At 33.2% G+C, this 19,342-nt stretch overlaps 1 protein-coding gene across 1 annotated transcript; it reads left to right on the top strand.

Moving 5' to 3' along the window:
- Positions 1–2,372: 2,372 nt before the first annotated feature.
- On the top strand, positions 2,373–19,285 carry LOC134235568 (FMRFamide receptor-like). The gene is made up of 2 exons (XM_062717701.1): positions 2,373–2,734; positions 17,920–19,285. Exon 2 carries the CDS (start codon positions 17,924–17,926, stop codon positions 19,043–19,045), a length of 1,122 nt encoding a protein of 373 aa, XP_062573685.1. The 5' UTR covers positions 2,373–2,734; positions 17,920–17,923; the 3' UTR covers positions 19,046–19,285.
- Positions 19,286–19,342: the final 57 nt, after the last annotated feature.

Raw genomic sequence — 19,342 nt, 5'->3', positions numbered from 1 at the left:
AAGGTCAACAAAATGCATTTTTCCCGAGAACACAGTCAGGTTTGCCTATGCCACTGGGTAATTTGTCCCTGAAAAATGCAAACATTTTCCTATTTTTTCCACAAAGTTTAAAATTGGCGTGCATCATAATCAACATTTTTGATCAGTACTACATAGAAATTTCAATGATATATCTCTTTAAATAGCATTTTCCTTAGTTAAATCGATCGAATCTCAATAATACAAATTAGCTAAGGGTACAACGTCGACGACACTGAATAATGATTCGTAGGATTTGTATAGTTCTGTTCCAGAATGGTGTAGAACTTAAAAGTTTTTATTGAAGCCAGGTTTTTTTTTGACACTAAATTACCCATCTTGCACATACTGTACGCATCATAAGATTGCAACCTCCCAATCCTGGTAAACCCACTAGAGAGTTAAATGGTAATCTCTACCTAAAATGGCAAGCCCCCAACTTTTCAGTTTGTCATTTTTTAGGTAAATTAGGCACCTCTACCATCAGAAGTTTATTCAAGCCATCCTTGAATCTCTTTTGTCATGTATAAACCAGTGTCAAAGACACCTGTTCATGCCATCTATTCTTTCCATCTCTTTTCCTGTGTGAAAAGGAGTATCCAACTCAACAGTAAAATCATTTGGTGCACTGGACTTAGTATGTCACAGTTTTTGAAATATTTAATGGAAAATGTCTTACATATTATGCCATATAATAGCCATTCATTATTATATTATTATATTCATGAATTTCTACACTACTGCTTCTGATTGTAGAATTTCCATCTATGTAAACTTAGTCATATTATTATACTCCAGCTTGAAAAGTGGGAAGGTATATAGTGATCGGATTGTCTGTCCGTATGTCTGTACATCTGTCCGTTACACTTTTGGGTACCCATCTCTTATATATGCAACTCCTCTTATACCAATGAATGAAATTTAGACTTTCACATAATCTTTGTTTCATAGTGCCTTTAAATTAATTAGCACCTCCTATTTTACTTTTTGCAAAATATGGACACTGCCACTCTTTCTATAATACTGAAAGGTAGTCATCTCTTATACGCAACTTCTCCTATGCCACTGAATGAAATTTAATGATACTTTCACATATTCTTTAATATATAATGCCATTGTGCACCTCCTATTTTTTCTTTTTGATCTCACACTTATTTCAGGTCTTTCGGTTTCCTAGAGCAGAACATAAACTTTGCCTTTATATAGTCATAATTGGGAGGAGGAAAGAATCATTTAGTGAGCTCAATGCTTACACTAATGCTTCTAGTTTTTTCCTACATTATGGTTTTACACAAATTATTGATGGCAATGCCATTACTAAACATGAAAAATATTTCCTTAAGGTAACCACCAATATCTAACAGATTTTTGATGCATTTTCTTTATGCATATGATATTACAACATCATAATATCATGTCAAAATTAAGAAATCTCTTCCCAACAATTTTCAAAAATAAAAGTTGTTGGCAGGTAGTTAATGAGGTAGTTATGTTTTGTTTTTTTCTGCGACAGCCTTCGTACAAATTAAGCCACTTCAAGATATTGAGGATCAATATTCTTTAAAAATTTGTATTCATATATTTTGGTTTCCAGAGGAAAAAGATTTTGAGAGATTTCTTGAGAAATCAAGAATTTTGCTTAATTACATACAGAACTCTGTTATAGCGAAGTCTTGGGCCTGTGAATTTAATTTGCTATATCTGTAATTCGTTATATATCCATATAACCAATTCATATACTGTATTCATCAACTGTACATACCGTGAATTTGTAAACTTTTTCCTTCAAGTTTTACAACTGAATATGTTAGGGAATCATTTATTGCAAAACATATCTTAGATAACTAAGGGTTTTTTATTAATTGAATTTTATATACAAATACTTATTGGAAATAAATAACTAAGTCAGTTCAATAAATCAAATTTTAGTTCTTTGAAAATTCGTTATGAAAGATGTAAATTTCATTATTTTTAACCTGTATCATGGGTCTCAAAAGCAGTTTGATATATCCTTAAATTCGTTATATCAGAGTTGGTTATAACTGTAAAATTTTACCCCAAATTTTTACAAATTCGGCCATGGACACCAAATATCTTTGCTTTATCCGTGAATTTGCTATATCCATGTTCATACTCAACGAGTTTAACTCACAGTACATGTAAGAGAAAAAGGGACAGGTATCTTACGAGATCAAGATTGAACTCCAAGATCTAATGATCTAGAATCACCTGTACTTTTATCTACTCTATTAAAATTTATTTAGAAAAAAGTATTTGTTTTTCTTTTTTTCAGAATACAATATTCCTCTAAAAAAAAATTAATCTGCTTAGTCATGTTGGTTGTGCGATCTTGTGGCCTGTGTAATCGAGTGTTTGGACACTGATTCACCATTAAATCTACTGCCGGCTAACTGAGCACACAGATGACATGAGGAATTACAGAAATGAATGAAGAAATCTGATTTGTGTGTTTGCTGTGGAGAGACCTATAAATAATATTGGTGATGTGCACAGGCAGCTTTTCATGATTGACAATAGATATCACACTGTTGAAGGTACTGCCGCAATGCTGGAATTATAAGAGAATGCCTCAGCAACCATTTCATATTAATTACCGGTATATATCCACGGTGATAAGCCCATTTCATCTCACTTTCCATTCACCACTGATTTAATTATAGGGCTACATCATCATGTTTGATTACTTTTTTTGAAGGTAAGGAAATATTTTACATTTTTTCTGCATTCATAATATTTACATTAAACTCACATTTCAATGAAAAACATTGTCATTTTATCTAGGGTTAACTTTTATACATCTTTTTTATTGAAAAATCTCACCTTGTTAAAAAATAATCACAAAAAGAAACTTCATATGAAATATTATAAATTACAGTAGCTAAAAGACATCTCTAAACTGATCATAGTTAAGTCACTGGAAATTTTTAAAAACTATTTTGTTTTTATAAAAAAGTTTGTTTCCCCCAAAAAGCTTTTAAAATTATCCTTTTAAGCTAATTTTTTAATATAATATTTTAAAAAAATCTTTTAATTTTAGTTTATTTAATTATATTTAAAACTATGCATTTTAATTTGGTAAAATCATTCAAAAACTATTTTGATCCTAAAACTTTATATAATAATGTAATGTTTGGTAATTTGAATATTAAGGTGATGGTTATAATTTTAATGATCTAGCTTCAATTTTGGACTATGACTGCTGCGACTTAATGGAGTAAAGATACAACCTACAATTTTAATAAACATAAAAAAAATCAATTCCAGAATTCATTAATATGACAGAATATTGATGGCGACTTTTCCTTACTCGGACTTTGGTAAGAGTCGTGCTTCGTAATGGAACTCTTTAATAAAGTTTACGACCTTCATTTTACTTTATCAGTTACTAAACAACTGCCAATCTGGGGGTAATGTCTCCTCACCTAGATCTCGGCTCTCAGCCTCACTTAATCAAGTTTACATATTTTCTCAGATGTTTTCCTGATTTGAGTTAATCCTATCTGATCTTCCTGCTGGTCAATATTACCAAGCTAGGTAAGAACAAAAAGGACCCTGGCTCCCAGCTATTTCACCGTTCTGTCGTTAATCCTATAATAGATTCTCTGCTTACTACGGCCCTGGTTATATGCATATTGTGTCGTAGGATCGTAATGTATCTAAATACTGCTTTATTAATCACAGAGTCATTGGCAGGAGATGATTTAATGGACTCAGACTGAAAAAATAAAAGTTCCTGTACTCTCTCCTCTATAAAGGAAAAGAAAAAATCCTTGTCATTTTGATAAAACCATAAAATTAGACTGTTTTATGTATATTCTATAACAGACAAATACTGCATGAAAACAGTATTTATCAAATGAACACACCTATTCTTGAAAGCACTCTGTCATTTTCAATCTCTCACATAAACCCCTATGTCTAAAATCATCATCTAGATCTAATAGTTACTAAAGAGAATCATAAAAACTAGTGAATACAGGGCAATTTTTTGTAACATGAATTAATGGACAGTTACTTTTTTCCTGCACTGATCTGCAGTTTCTAAATGACTTTTAGGGAGAGGCTAAATTTCAGGCTGATAAAAAAGCATATGTACCTGTATCAAGACAGGAATAAGTTGATATTAAGGTAATAAATCATATTTCATATCACTCCTGAGAATCTGAAACAACCCAGGAATTACACCTTGCAGACTCCTAAATCTCCCCCAAAATTAACTACTACAACTATCTGGAATGATAAATCTCATTTCTTGAAATCATTTACAATTTCAATACATGAAAACAATGGTTTGGGAATTCTTTCATGTTATGAAGTGTTACAAAGACTGATGGAAAAATAAAACAGTTAGTCATTCCTTTACTCCCAAATGAAATTGAGAAAATGAAAACCTTATTTTAAGTTGGGCTTCAACAATTGACAACATTACTGTCATAATATTTTGAATAAACAAACCAAATAGAACTGGATGGAATGATTAAGTTTTATCTGTTTGATACTACATGGCCTTCCGTTATTAAGTCACCCCTATAGGTTTTAGAGCTCATCAGCTCTTGTAGCATCATTTCTTACAACAGTAAAATCAAGATTCCAAGACACATGTATACTTTTGACAAAAACCTCCCTGTCAATTCTCTGTTGTTTTGTTTGTTTTTTTTCATTCAAGACAAAGGATACAAGATTGTCTTTTTAAATCAATAAATCTACAACTTCACTTCTCTACAACACAGATATTATTATCCGAACTCTCCATTCCAAAACTGCCGAGGGTGAGCAAAAATTTCTAATGGGTCTGATTTTTAACAACTCTTTAAAGCCACTTAGTCTCTAAAACATAGTTAATTTGTCTAAAATAACCAAGAAAATATTCTCTTTAAAACCTCAAAAACACATGAGAATATGTCCTCAGCTTTTAATTATGTATTCAGAACATACCAATAACATTTTAAGCAGTACATACTAAATAGAAATATTTTCTTTTCCTTTTTATTTCTTTTTTTCAAAGTACATGCAGTCAAAATGAAAAAGGTGAAAACAACAAACAGTGGCCAACCTCAAAAACAGGACGTGATCTGACCTCAGAGCACAATTTAAACGTGAAGCAAATTGCCCTTATATCAAGTAAATGAACCTAAGACTAATATTAGAATGCTGTTAAATTTACCACGTCGCAAGAAAAAAATTCAGGCCTATAAAAAAAATCTTGGGACATTCCTTGACTGATCTCAGATGTAAACAATCTGGAACTGCTCTTCTAAGGACATGCACAGTAAACCAACAAACTGTAACCTTCTTCTTATGCATGAGAAATTCCTTTGTTAAACTTGGATATTTACCTGGTTTTTGAAGTCAAACACTGCCCTTTGGGAGATATATGTTTTCAACAAACTTAAAACTAAACAACATATTAAAAGTTTGCATTAATAAATTCAGTCTTATTCTTTGAACCCAAAAGTTTTCTTTATATTCCTCTGTATGCTAAACCTTTCAAATTCTACAGAAGCTCTAAAATAGCTAAAACAAACAATTTAACTAAGAAAACAAAGTGTGTTTTTGAAACACTGATGCCTCCATATGACAGCTTTTTGCTGCCGGGATCAAGTTTCTCATTTTAATGCCAATTAAGTTTCAAGGTTAAACGTTGTTTTTACAGAAAAAAGGACTTGTGTCAGTGAATTCGCTTGTGAAATATGAAAGCCCAAACATCAACCATTCAAAAATCATGGCAAGGTTAATTTTTTTTTGAGTGGGTCAAACTGGTAAGTCAATGTCAAAGGGTAAAAATTAATGGTACCCATAGAAGGGCCTTTTCATAAGAAATACATATATGAAATACTAAAGACTTTGCTCCAACTGTTCTATTATGGATGGTAAAATTTTTTCAAAAGTAGACCAATCTCCAAGGTCAAGAGGTCAAATAAGTTTATACCCAAGAGGTCTTGTCTCAAGGAATTCATATGTGAAATATGAAAGCCCAGGTGGTCAAAAGTTAAGGCCAAGGTTAAATTTTTCGAACAGTGATACAAATTCTAAGGTCTGCAAGGTCAAAACAATTTAAACAAATGGAAAGTAATTGTCACAATCAATACATATTTAAAGTATGGAAGTCCTAGAATTAATTGTTCAAAAGTTTAGGCTATATAGGTCTAAAGTTAAGAAAAAGAGTCAAAATCAAAGGTCAAATATGTTGGTATCCAAAGGAAGGACGTGTCACAAGGAATATGCTTGTGAAGTTTGAAAGCAATAGCTCCAATCGCTCAAACACTGTGGGCAAGGTTAATTAAAGTTAAAAATGCAGACAAACAGATGAACTGACAGACAGAGGGATGAACAGAGCAAGTCTTGGTTATTCTAAGGAAGTTTTATTTTTTAAGAAAAAAAGCTCTCTTAGCCCATTTCCATACATGTATTATTATTGAAACTGTAATCAATATCAACACCTCATACAATTTGTGTTAAGTGGAGACCTATGGGCGACAATGCTCGCCTGAGTCAATAAACAAACACTGACAAAGTTATACAAAGCCCCATGCTTTTATCAGTCACCTAGACTTGCTGAAGATGAATGTTTTGCTACCAATGTAGTCTGAAGCAACCCTGTAAACAACCGGCCTACTTTAACACAGCTCTACCGCAGCCTCTTTCTGATATCAGTTTCTGATAACACTTCCTGTTCCTTGAAATCTACGATTCTTATATATCCAATCACCAGACAAATAAAATCTCAAACAGACCCATTGTGCAATCTTTATTCCTTTTTACCACACTGTTATCACAAAGTAACAGTCCTGTAGCCTTCAGAAGGAAAGAAATTAGGTCATCCACAAGGCTTTATTAAATGCTGGTGCTTCTTATTGTCTATAAGTAGACACTCCTTTTCTTTTTATATTGTGCTCAATAAGTAGAAAATGCTCCGGAATCAAGCCTGTTATTGGATTTGTGTCTTATTCAATCTTATACACTTGAATTCTTGCAGATATTCTAGGTTTCTTCATATATATGTATGAGAAATTTTTATCAATAAAATTCAATTAATTCCTCGTATAATTCTGTCAAATAATTATGTAACTAATTTTTTTTTAAGAGAGTTTTTCTCTTGGTTGATTTTTTTCAATAAATAGTTCAATATCAGAAGACATTTATAAACTGTAATATTAGAAATGTTTTGAATCAGTATCATTCTCTCTAATTGAGAGAAAACACATCTTTTACAAACTGGACTAAAATAACTCTTTTATTAAAAAAAAAAGTCAATAAATCGTCAAAGTCTGGGAGTAATTAAGTACACAGAACTCTAAGTTTTCAACTTCACTTATCCTGTGACAAACATCCAATTTTCTTGCAGGGAACCTGCTTGGTTTTCTATATTAATTATAAATAAAAAAGTTCATTGAATCTCAATCTAAACAGGCTAAGAGGAATTAAAGAAAATAATTATAGTTATTCTCAGTGGGGTGACAGATTCATTTAAAACAGCTTAGAGGCTGTATCTATAAACACTACGTGGGCAAACATTGGGAGAACACTGATGGCAGGCAAAGGAATGTCAAGTTACAATTGGTTTCCTGACCAATTATAGGCTCAGGGTTACACACAGTGAAAGCTTCTGGGGAGAATTCTTCTTAAATTTCATTCTTAATTATTTCAGTGTAATATGCCTGTGTCATGCATTACCAATATTTTAAAATTTGAATTTGACCAAAGGGCCTTCAAAAGTAAGTTTTGACATTAATATGAAAAAGCATCAATTGTTGAAGTAATATTGTTCCATTCAATATTGTGTTTCCATACACTGTTATTTTCTTGATTGATGGAAATTACACAAGTAAATCCTATGGGGATTTGTGAAACATAAAATGGCAAATTCAAGGACAGTACTTGTTTACTTTGCTAATATAAAATTGTGGTTCTTTTTCCAGAATTTCTAATTAACTGTAACAAATAGTTATCCTTCCATAGCCCACTGACTTCTTCTTATGATTGATCAGACAACATTTTATACCAATATAGAGCAGGGCACCTGCTGAGGTTCAGCTCTTCCTCAGTATGACACTAATGCTTGAGCCATAAAGTACTGTACCTCGTGGGCTACCTAGAATATTTAACTATAAGACATTATTTACTGCTCACTGTTTGCCAATTTTTGTTGGTTACTTGTTTTGAACACATATTTTATTGACAGTATGTCAAAGGGATTGGACACAAGTTCCAAATACTTTGATAGTCCTCTCCCATAACATTTTGTTACCATATATACTTGCCAATAAGTCGGTTTTTTAGGAGTTAATCTCTGGTCAAAAACTCTTTGTCCGACTTATAGGTGAGTTATAAAAAGAATGCATGGTTTTATATGAGGTCAGTCCATTTGATATACAAGCTTATTAAATACAACTGACTTATAGGCGGACTGACTTATAGGCGAGTATATACGGTAAAATACATTGACTGTTTTTAAGGAATTAAAATCATCTCTGTCCAATAAATTTTTAAAGATAACCAATTTTTCCCTCCTTCAATGTCACTAATCCACTAATGTTCATACAAAAATGTCCATTCACACCTTTAGAAAAATTGCTAAAATCTCTAATGCTTCGTTTTAACCTTTCACTTCAGTAAATTCTCATTTCACACCTTTCTCCAAGATAAATGGCTCAGAGAGTTATCCCGTATTCATGCTCCATTTTGTTTGTGGTCAAACGTGGGTCAAGTTTCTGATTTTACATCTTTATATAAAGATAAGAGAAGGAAATTTCTACATTACATGTATACTGAAGTTAAATAAGCTTAGGAACATTTATAATCTAATGAAATGACCATGGTCATCAATAAAAGCTCCCTTTTTTATTACGTACTATATACTAACCACACAGAAATTAAATGAAGTAGAGAAAAACTCAAAGAAAACTAATTTTAAAAGTTATCATCAGTGATGTATAAATTTTAAGCCTCCACACTGTCTTTAAAACCATGAGGAGTTGATTTAAAATTTTCTTTACAAAATCTTAAAAATTTTGCATAAAAAACGTCATATTTCAACACCCATTTGGTTTCAAATGGGTGTCGAAAAATGTTTTTTATGCTGGACAAAATGAAAATTCTGAAACCTTACTGCACATCTACATGACACCACCAACCATCTCCCAAAAGATGATAAGGCTACTGTGTAAAATGTAGGAGGAGTTCAGGGAAGAAGGGGCTTTTTGCATAAAAAACGTCATTTTTTGACCCCCATTTGACCCCTTGGGACAACATTAAAATTCAGAAACCTTACTGCACATCTACATGACACCACCAACCATCTCCAACAGATGATAAGGCTACGTACTGTGTAAAATGTAGGAGGAGTTAGAGGAAAAAAAGTGTGACAGACAGGCGAACATGAATAACAACAATATACCCAAACTTTCTTTAGAAAGTGCGGGTATAAATAGGGAAACTATCACCGAGGCATCTAAACATAAACAGTAAATTTTCTATTTCCTTTTTTTTCTATAAATTAATTTAGAAACAAACCATATATCTTGTACACCCTAATATAGTAATTCATAGTTTTAGTTAAAATAAACTTTGTATTATCTTACATGTAAAATTTTATGATTATCCAATGCTAAAATTTCTCTTCAAATGAGGCCACTGTAAAATACTTTGGTATCGCATCTTCCCTCAAAGATGAACGAAAGCCATTAAGCCCCACCCACTCAAAAATTATGGACAAGGTTATAGTTTTTGAAGACATAAGGACAAACAGATAAAAACAAACTTACAGACACACAGACAGACAGATGGAGAGGGTAAAACTATATACCCCCAAATCTTTGATTATGGGGGCATAAAGATATTTAGCCATAAAAGTCCAGGGACCTATGAATAGCAATAATTCTTGTTCATATATTACAAGTTACCCAGAAGAAAACAGTGAGGGTTCATTTTATACTTTGATCCCAGAAAGAATATAGAGTTGAAGATACAGTTACATAATTAATTTTAACCCCGATTTTAATATGGATTTTGAAAATGCTCCAGCTTATCTGTATCATCATTTTACATTATAAAATAATATTACAAATGTGCCACTAATAAGACTTTTTTATAAACCTAAGATAATAAGTCTGGAGTCTATGTGTTTTTTCTACAGTGCTATCAAAGACTGGCACAGATTGCCTTCACAGAGATCAGAGAGATGAATTCTAATCAATAATTGAATAAATCTGTAAGATCCTCTTTAGCTACAAATGCAAAAGATACTACTATATGATGGCTTGTCCAATTTTATTTTTCATAACTGTATATATATATATATATATGATTGCTTTGAATTTACAAATGAAAAACTTAGGAATTTAAATGTAATCATTCTTGAAAATTACCCTTCCTATAAATTCCATTATATGTAATTTTTTCATTTAATTTTTTAATTTTTTGTTATTGACCTAAGTGTAATTAAAGGACCCCATGGTGAATAAGCTTCAAAAATTTGTATTGGATATCCTTAGATAATATAAATCTTCTGTGTCATGTAACTTATATAATATAATACACTCTTCCAAATATTTAGAAAGGCCTAAAAGGAAAAGTCAACATCTTATAAAATAAGCAGATTCGTGTCTCCATTTAAATTCTTTGTAATGGACACTGGGAAAAAGCTTCAGTAATTGCTTTAATCTGTGTAAAGTATCCAAAAATCGCTTTTTAAAACATGTATACATATATACCTTATTCAGGACTCTCTAACAGTTACCCTTACTTTGCCTGATTTTGAAGCAATACAGTATAAATAACCATTTCAACCCAATTTTATATCTAGAGTTGACTTTTCAGCGCCTTCGTGAATTTGGTGAGTTTGCTATATTGTATCTTTACTATAAAAGTGATTTGATAAAGATGTCACTAGCTTTTGTCTGGCTTCTATTTCATTAATAAATAAGAGGCCCAAGGGCCTTGAATCGCTCTTCTGATAAATTGTACAACCTATCACTTCTATTTGAAGCCTCTAACCCTAAGTATTCTAAGAGCCAAGTTGCATCAACTGACAAAGTTTGATGATTCTTAGCCAATTATAACTGAAGATATTTTAATAAAGCTATAAAAAAAAAAACATAAGTAGGTCACAATGACCTACTTTAAGATTGAAGTTTTCTGAGGACTCAAGATGCATTAGTAGACAAAGATTGAAGATTCTAAGCCATTAAGTATGTGAGATAGTCAAAAGTAAGTCACTTTGACCTACTTTTTTCATCTACATTCTTGGAAAAACCAAAATGCATCAACTGACAAAGTTTGATTATTCCAAGCCAATAAGTACTGGAGATACTTAATTATAGCCATAAAATGTTAAAAGTAGGTCACTGTGACCTAATTTTTAGTAGGCGATTTTCGAAAGCCCAAAATACATCAACTGACAAAGTTTGATGATTCTCAGCCAATATGTATCCGAGATATTCAAAAGTAGGTCACCATGACCTACTTTTTGGTCATCACTCTCCGAAAACCCAAGATGCATCAACCCACAAAGTTTGATGATTCTAAGCTTATAAATACCTAAGATACTTAAATAAAGCTATAAAATGTCAAAAGTAGGTCACCATGACCTACTTTTTGGTCGTCACTCTCCGAAAACCCAAGATGCATCAACTCACAAAGTTTGATGATTCTAAGCTTATTAATACCTAAGATGCTTAAATAAAGCTATAAAATGTCAAAAGTAGGTCACCATGACCTACTTTTTGGTCGTCACTCTCCGAAAACCCAAGATGCATCAACTCACAAAGTTTGATGATTCTAAGCTTATAAATACCTAAGATACTTAAATAAAGCTATAAAATGTCAAAATTAGGTTACCGTGACCTACTTTTTGGTCGTCACTTTCCGAAAACCCAAGATGCATCAACTCACAAAGTTTGATGATTCTTAGCCAATAAATACCGAAGATACTTAAATAAAGCCATAAAATGTCAAAAGTAGGTCACCGTGACCTACATTTTAGTCAACATTTTTCAAAGTCCCAAGATGCATCTGCTGACCAAGTTTGATGATCGTAGGTCTGAAGGTAATCAAAATATGCCTTTTAAACAATATGAAAACATATGCCTGCAAAATTCAAAGAGTAGGTCACAGTGACCTACTTTTTCATAAATATGTTTTAAGGTCCCAAGATGCAGCAATTTACAAGATTTGATGATTCTAACCCTCTCAGTGTCTGCAATAATGGGATTAAATGTTTTAAAAAGGATAAGTCATAAAGTTCAAAAAGTAGGTCAAGGTGACTTACTTTTAAGTTGACGTTGTTCAAGGACCCAAGATGCATCAACTAACAAAGTTTGATGATCATAGACCTTAAAGTGTCCAAAATATGCCTTCAAATCAATTTGAAAACAAATGCCCGCAAAATTGAAAAAGTAGGTCACTGTGACCTACTTTTGATTTAACATGATGTGAAGTCCTAAGATGCATCAACTTACAAGATTTGATGATCCTAGTCCTTATAGTAAGCAAAATATAAACGTTTTTATCAATTGTAAATTTAGGTCAACTTTGAAGTGACCTTGAGATTACGCCCTTTGCCCCTGGGTCATGCCTTGAACAATTTTTAATCTTCAACCTATTCTAATCCTTGTATGTAAGTTTGGTGAAAATCTGCCTGGTGGTTCTGGAGAAGAAGATTTTTTAGCAACCAGTACTTTTGGTTTTGTTTTCCTGATTATCTCCCCTTGTTTAAGGGTTCCAACCCTTATTTTAGTATAAATGGTAGCCCTTGGGCCAACGATACCCTGTAACAAATTTGACACTGATTGGCCAAGGCGTTCTTGAGTTATGGCCAATTTTCTAAAAAAGTTAACGCACACTGCACGACGCACAAATTACAAATGGCCATAGCATTAGCTCTTTGAGCCTTTGGCTCAGAAGAGCTAAAAATCTGTGTTTTCTAGATTTTTTTTCTGTTCAATTTATACACTATCTAACAGAAGGGAAGAATTGATGACTATCTTTTTTACTTCCTGGAAAAAAATAAAGATGTATTGCTATAACTTACCTCATCCTTGGTGGCCACGTTATTCTGTAAAAAGAAAATAAATCTGATAAGTTTTCTTTATCTATAAAACTAAAATCATCATAACTTTACAATTAATTACAATCAACCTTACAATTAATTTATTTATCTTTCCAATTCTATTTCATTTTATTAAAAATTATCTGAAAGAAACTTATAACAATTTTTAAAAATTTGAAAATGCATTGCATTTTGTGAGATGCAGGCTAAATTTAACAACCAGATACACTGCCAGTTCTTTTATGTTAGAAGTCTAGCTCAGTATTGTGAATTACTAGAAATAAGATCTGGAGTTGGAATAAAACTGCTGACCATTCCTATGCTTATGGTCAGGAACTGCCTCCGTCATCCCTTGGATAACAATATATTCATTATACAAGACAATTATCTTATGGGTCCCCAAAGGTCTCACAAAGTCAACCCTGGAAGCCAGGAAATCCAATTTCTTGTCACTTGTTCCGACACTATGGGGCTAATTTCATGAAATGATCACTTAAGACGGGCGTTCAGTATTATTGTATGTCTTACACTTAAGATTCTGGCAATAAATTTCACCTAGTTTCTCTTGGACACGAGTTTGTTTAGACAACACTCAGATGGCACGAGGGAAAACAAACCTTTACATGATAATTGCTCAGTTTTTTGGGAATCCATCATTTGCTCAATATTGCCAACAGCAGGAAAACTTGTCTGCTTCATGTTTTTAATTCTCAATTTGAATTCTTCAACAAGTTTTTCACCCTCCTTTGCAATTTTGGAGATTATAAACATCATCGTATGGATTTTTTTATGTCAGCTTCACAAAAAAAATCAGGTTATCAATTCTAAAGCCAAGGTTTTCTTAATGAACTTCTCACTTGTCAAAGTAACATATGCGAGTCAGAACAATACATTTATTTACAGTATCTGTAAAGACATCAGCCACATTTCATTTTCAATCGTCTTTGATGTGACAAAAATAAACCCAAACAGAAGGAAGAAAGGAAAATAAACCTTAATATTTTAATGCAACCTTAGACTAAGCCTATTCAGCAATATAACTATTAATTTTAATTATCCCAGAATAATTGACACATACAGCCTATGAGCAAAGGAATCTAGCAATAAAAATAAAATAAAGAAAAAGAAAAAAGGCATTTCATTTTTCTTTGTCATTTCAATTCCTATTTATTTAAATACATTCATAGCATTTAAAATATTATTAAACTGAAAAATATCAATATTTTTTTTAACTGTTTCATAAAAATTGAACAACAAGGAATCAACACAAGATAGTTTAAATATTAATTTTCTGTGAAATTTATAAGGAATTTGCCTCACCCATCTCACAAATGAAACAAGAGGCCCATGGGCCACATCGCTCACCTGAGAAGCTTTGACCATTCTGTTCTTTACCAGATTTCCCCCTTGTAATACATATTGTTACCCTACCCTACCCCACTGATCATAATTTAGACAATTTGAAATCTACACTACCCCAGAATGCTTTCACATAAGTTTCAGCTTTTCTGGCCCAGTGGTTCTTGAGAAGAAGATTTTTAAAGATTTTTCCTATATATTTCTATGTAAAAATTTGATTCCCCATTGTGGCCCCGCCCAACCCCTGGGGGTCATGATTTGAACAATTTAGAATCTACACTACCCCAGGAGGATGCTTCCACATAAGTTTCAGCTTTTCTGGCCCAGTGGTTCTTGAGAAGAAGATTTTCAAAGATTTTTCCTATATATTTCTATGTAAAAATTTGATTCCCCATTGTGGCCCCGCCCAACCCCTGGGGGTCATGATTTGAACAATTTAGAATCTACACTACCCCAGGAGGATACTTCCACATAAGTTTCAGCTTTTCTGGCCCAGTGGTTCTTGAGAAGAAGATTTTCAAAGATTTTTCCTATATATTTCTATGTAAAACTCTGATTCCCCATTGTGGCCCCGCCCTACCCCTGAGGGTCATGATTTGAACAATTTAGAATCTACACTACCCCAGGGTGCTTCCACATAAGTTTCAGCTTTTCTGGTCCAGTGGTTCTTGAGAAGAAGATTTAAAGATTTTTCCTATATATTTCTATATAAAACTTTGATTCCCCATTGTGGCCCCGCCCAACCCCTGGGGGTCATGATTTGAACAATTTAGAATCTACACTACCCCAGGATGCTTCCACATAAGTTTCAGCTTTTCTGGCCCAGTGGTTCTTGAGAAGAATATTATCAAAGATTTTTCCTATATATTTCTATGTAAAACTTTGATTCCCCATTGTGGCCCCGCCCAACCCCTGGGGGTCATGATTTGAACAATTTAGAATCTACACTACCCCAGGATGCTTCCACATAAGTTTCAGCTTTTCTGGCCCAGTGGTTCTTGAGGAGAAGATTTTTAAAGATTTTTCTTATATATTTCTATATAACACTTTGATTCCCCATTGTGGCCCCGCCCAACCCCTGGGGGTCATGATTTGAACAATTTAGAATCTACACTACCCCAGGATGCTTCCACATAAGTTTCAGCTTTTCTGGTCTAGTGGTTCTTGAGAAGAAGATTTTTTAATGACCCAACCCTATTTTTATCTTTTCTTGATTATCTCCCATTGTGAGGGGACTTGGCCCTTCATTTTAACAATTTAAATTCCCCTTCACCCAAGGATGCTTTGTACCCAGTTTGGTCAAAATTGGTGCAGTGGTTCTTGAGAAGAAGTCAAAAATGTGAAAAGTTTACAGACAGACGGACGGACAGACGGACGGACGACGGACAAAATATGATCAGAAAAGCTCACTTGAGCCTTCGGCTCAGGTGAGCTAAAAAAATATTCAAAATTTCATAACAAGGGAAAAAAATCAAAAATATATGACGCATTTCATATATACACTTAACAAACATTTTATATACCGGTACACTAGCTTGTGTCTGAATTATATAAACTATAGTCAAAACTTTTTATCTCAGACATAATGAGACCAATAATAAATCCTTGACAAATCCGAGTTTCCTCAAATAATGGGTTTTTTTAATTTAAAGATTGGGATTGGTGGTTGGGACTTCCAATTCACTTTGACATTTCCATGGTAATCTACATATTGAAATATAAGTGTTACAGATACTGAAATTTAACTTTACTTATCTTGTTTATATATAATTACACAAGTTATTCTTTTGAAGGTTTGTAAAAACTTATTTCACATACCATTGGAAAACTTGAAAACTCAAATGTGTCAGTTATATACAGTCAAATCTCATTATATCAAACTTGATGGGATCCAAGATCAGATATGAGGATTCAAAATGGGTACAACATTTGAAGAAAAAAAGGTTTGGACTGGCGAAACACTTTGATATGTTGTTTGAGATATCAGTGATTGAGATACTTAAGTTCAACTGTATTTAAATAGAATTCAAGAAAAGTAAATACTGTGAGAGATTATATCTTATCTACAGGGCCAGATGGATATATTTAGTTTACTGAAACATCAAAACAATGAAACACAGCAGGTTACAAAATTGAAAAACAACTTTGTTTTGGTCAAGAACAGAAAGCTCTGCGACATTGCAAATGTTTCGATATTTTTGTCATATCCAATAAGTGTCAGGGCAGTCGTGAAATCTACTGAGACCTTCCTTGATTCAACTCCCGGAGTGTCCTTAATAATTAAACTGTCTGTCGTGTTATATCCCGGAAGAATTGTTCAATCATGTTTATTCATCAATCATACCCTAGTTAATCCATTTATGTATACCAACATGCAAAAGAAATGTGACATCTTATTTTTAGAGAAAAAAAACAAAACATTGGGTATAATTTTGAATTGTAAAGTTTTACTGTCGATAAACAATTAAGATTCTCGTTTGTTTCCTGACCCAAGACCTAAACCAATTAAATGGAAACATTAAATTGCATGTCTTTCATTTCAAAGCTCAAGGAAAACTCTGGTCATCTTACTTTTTCTGCCAAAAATGACTTTTTTGACCTTGACAGCTTGACCCCTAGAATAAATAGGAATCTTTCTGAATTTGATATGAAATTTAATTTGCAAAAGCTTTCATCCTGCAGCTAGTGTACTTTTTCATTACATATATGAAATTTGTGACCTTGGTCTTTGACCTTTTGACCTTAACATAAACATGGAGTTTTCCTTATTAACAGAATTTATGAAGTTTTATTGTAAAAGCTTGATATTTAGCAATACTATCTGGAAATGAACGTGTTCCAGACAGACCCATTTTTAGTGACCCTAAAGTAGAGGGCACTGATCAATTTGAAACATGACAGAAGTTCTAGTTCTTATGAACATCTTCAGTTATTTTTACCCTAAATGAATAGATTTGAAGCCTGTCATATTTGACATATATATTATATATGTCCAGAAGCCTAATTGGTAATGGTAATCCTATTATCCAATAGATTGCTTTTACCCAAACCAGATTGTTGATGGTATACATGATAATGTTTCCCGTAAGATGAATTGTTTATACTATATATGAGACTCTTATGACAATTTATTCCACCAGGGCCCATTTGTCAAGCTTAATCAATCAGAATCATAATGCTCAAATCTTAATTTATCATTAATAAATAAGGACATGCTCAAGTTTGTTCTCCAGGAAACATGATCAATGTCAGATTGTCACTGTATATAAGGGTCTCCAAAGCAGCTCAGCAGCTCAGACCAGTCAATGGTCAGTGTATAAAGGTACCGACTTCTGTACAGGATCAAAGACTGTCATAGAAACATGTGTCCAATAAAAAGCTAAAACTTAGGACAACATGTATCATCAGTTATTAGAGACAGCACGTCATTAAATTTAACCTTTGTTATAACTGTAATTTCCTATATTTTTCAGAAGAATGACAGAAACACAGGATGAAAACCCTGGAACTAATATCACCATGGCGATGACCCTGACCAACAGCAGTACCCTTGTTCCGTCTGACCAGAGCACAGTCCCACCTCAGACCAGCTCCGATTTAGACACCATTGACATCCTCAATAACTTCGGACTTCCAACAGTGTGTTTGTTTGGAATTGTGGGAAATATCTTAAACCTTACTATTTTAACTCGACGAAAACTTCGGCGCTCATTACGGACGGTAGAACAAGCCGCTAACTTGTGCCTGATAGCTCTAGCTCTCTCCGATTTCTTGTTCTGTTTGTTTGCGTTCCCGACGACGTTTCTACCCAGTGATTACTACACAGAGAAGGGCTTTATTCTGTATTACGGGCAGTACTCTCCTGCCATCATCAATGTCTTCATCCTCACCAGCACATGGCTTACTGTTACTATGGCAACAGAACGATACATTGCGATTTGTCACCCACTGAACCAAACCTTATTGATGACCTTAAGAAAGACAAAGTTAATTATAATTATTGTATATATTTTATCTGCGCTATTTAATGTCCCAGTGCTTTGGAGAAATCAAGTTGTGGAGACTGTGATTAGTAACAACACAGTTGTCTACTCCCTGAAAATCATACCATTAGGACATGACACAATGAAGGATACCATATACCGGGTGGTGTGGGCTATTCTCGGAAACTTTATACCTCTCATTCTATTGGTCGGCTTCAACATCTGTATCTGTCGCAAGATACACCAGTCGTACTTATATCGCAAGAAATTTCACTACGATCAGGCTTCTTCTCAAGATACCAATGTGACGCTAACAACGACTCTTATTGTCATTGTGGTAATGTTTCTAATCCTGGTGGCACCCTCTGAAATCGTCCTCCATATTGCAAGCATGCTTCACACGGAGAATTACAGGTCCATCGAAGCCGTCATGAACTTCATGCAGTCAGTGAATTTTTCAGTGAATTTTATTTTATACTGTATAATTAGTTCGTATTTTCGTAAGACCCTGAGACATATCGTGTGTTGTTATTGGCGGAACCACAGAAGAGATTCCTATAGACTCAGCATGAAAGAAAGCAAGGTTCCACTACAAAATGTTAATGATGGATTGTAAAAAAAAAAAACTGTGATTAATTTTAACCCGAAATCCATCAGTTTAAGGGGGACTTCAGAGCTCAATATCTTGGACAATTTTAGTTCCGATTGGACAGCTCTCAAGTTCTTCATACTTTCAATCAAATACTTCATATTGTTGTAACTTACTGGGCTGAAACCAGGAACAAACTAATGTAACCAAACTTTTTATAATTAAAGACTTTGTAAATTACAGTTCACTCTACAATTAAAATCTTAAATCCTTTAGACTTTTTTTTTTTAATAAAAATATACTCTTAAGGTATAAATAAAATAG

The sequence above is a fragment of the Saccostrea cucullata genome, unplaced genomic scaffold (genome assembly GCF_032062105.1).
Source record: "Saccostrea cucullata isolate Sc308-1 unplaced genomic scaffold, CSIRO_AGI_Scuc_v1 ctg3598, whole genome shotgun sequence".
NCBI classification, from domain to species: domain Eukaryota; kingdom Metazoa; phylum Mollusca; class Bivalvia; order Ostreida; family Ostreidae; genus Saccostrea; species Saccostrea cuccullata.
The sequence above is the reverse complement of the archived record's forward strand: the minus strand, read 5'-3'. Positions and strand labels throughout refer to the sequence as shown.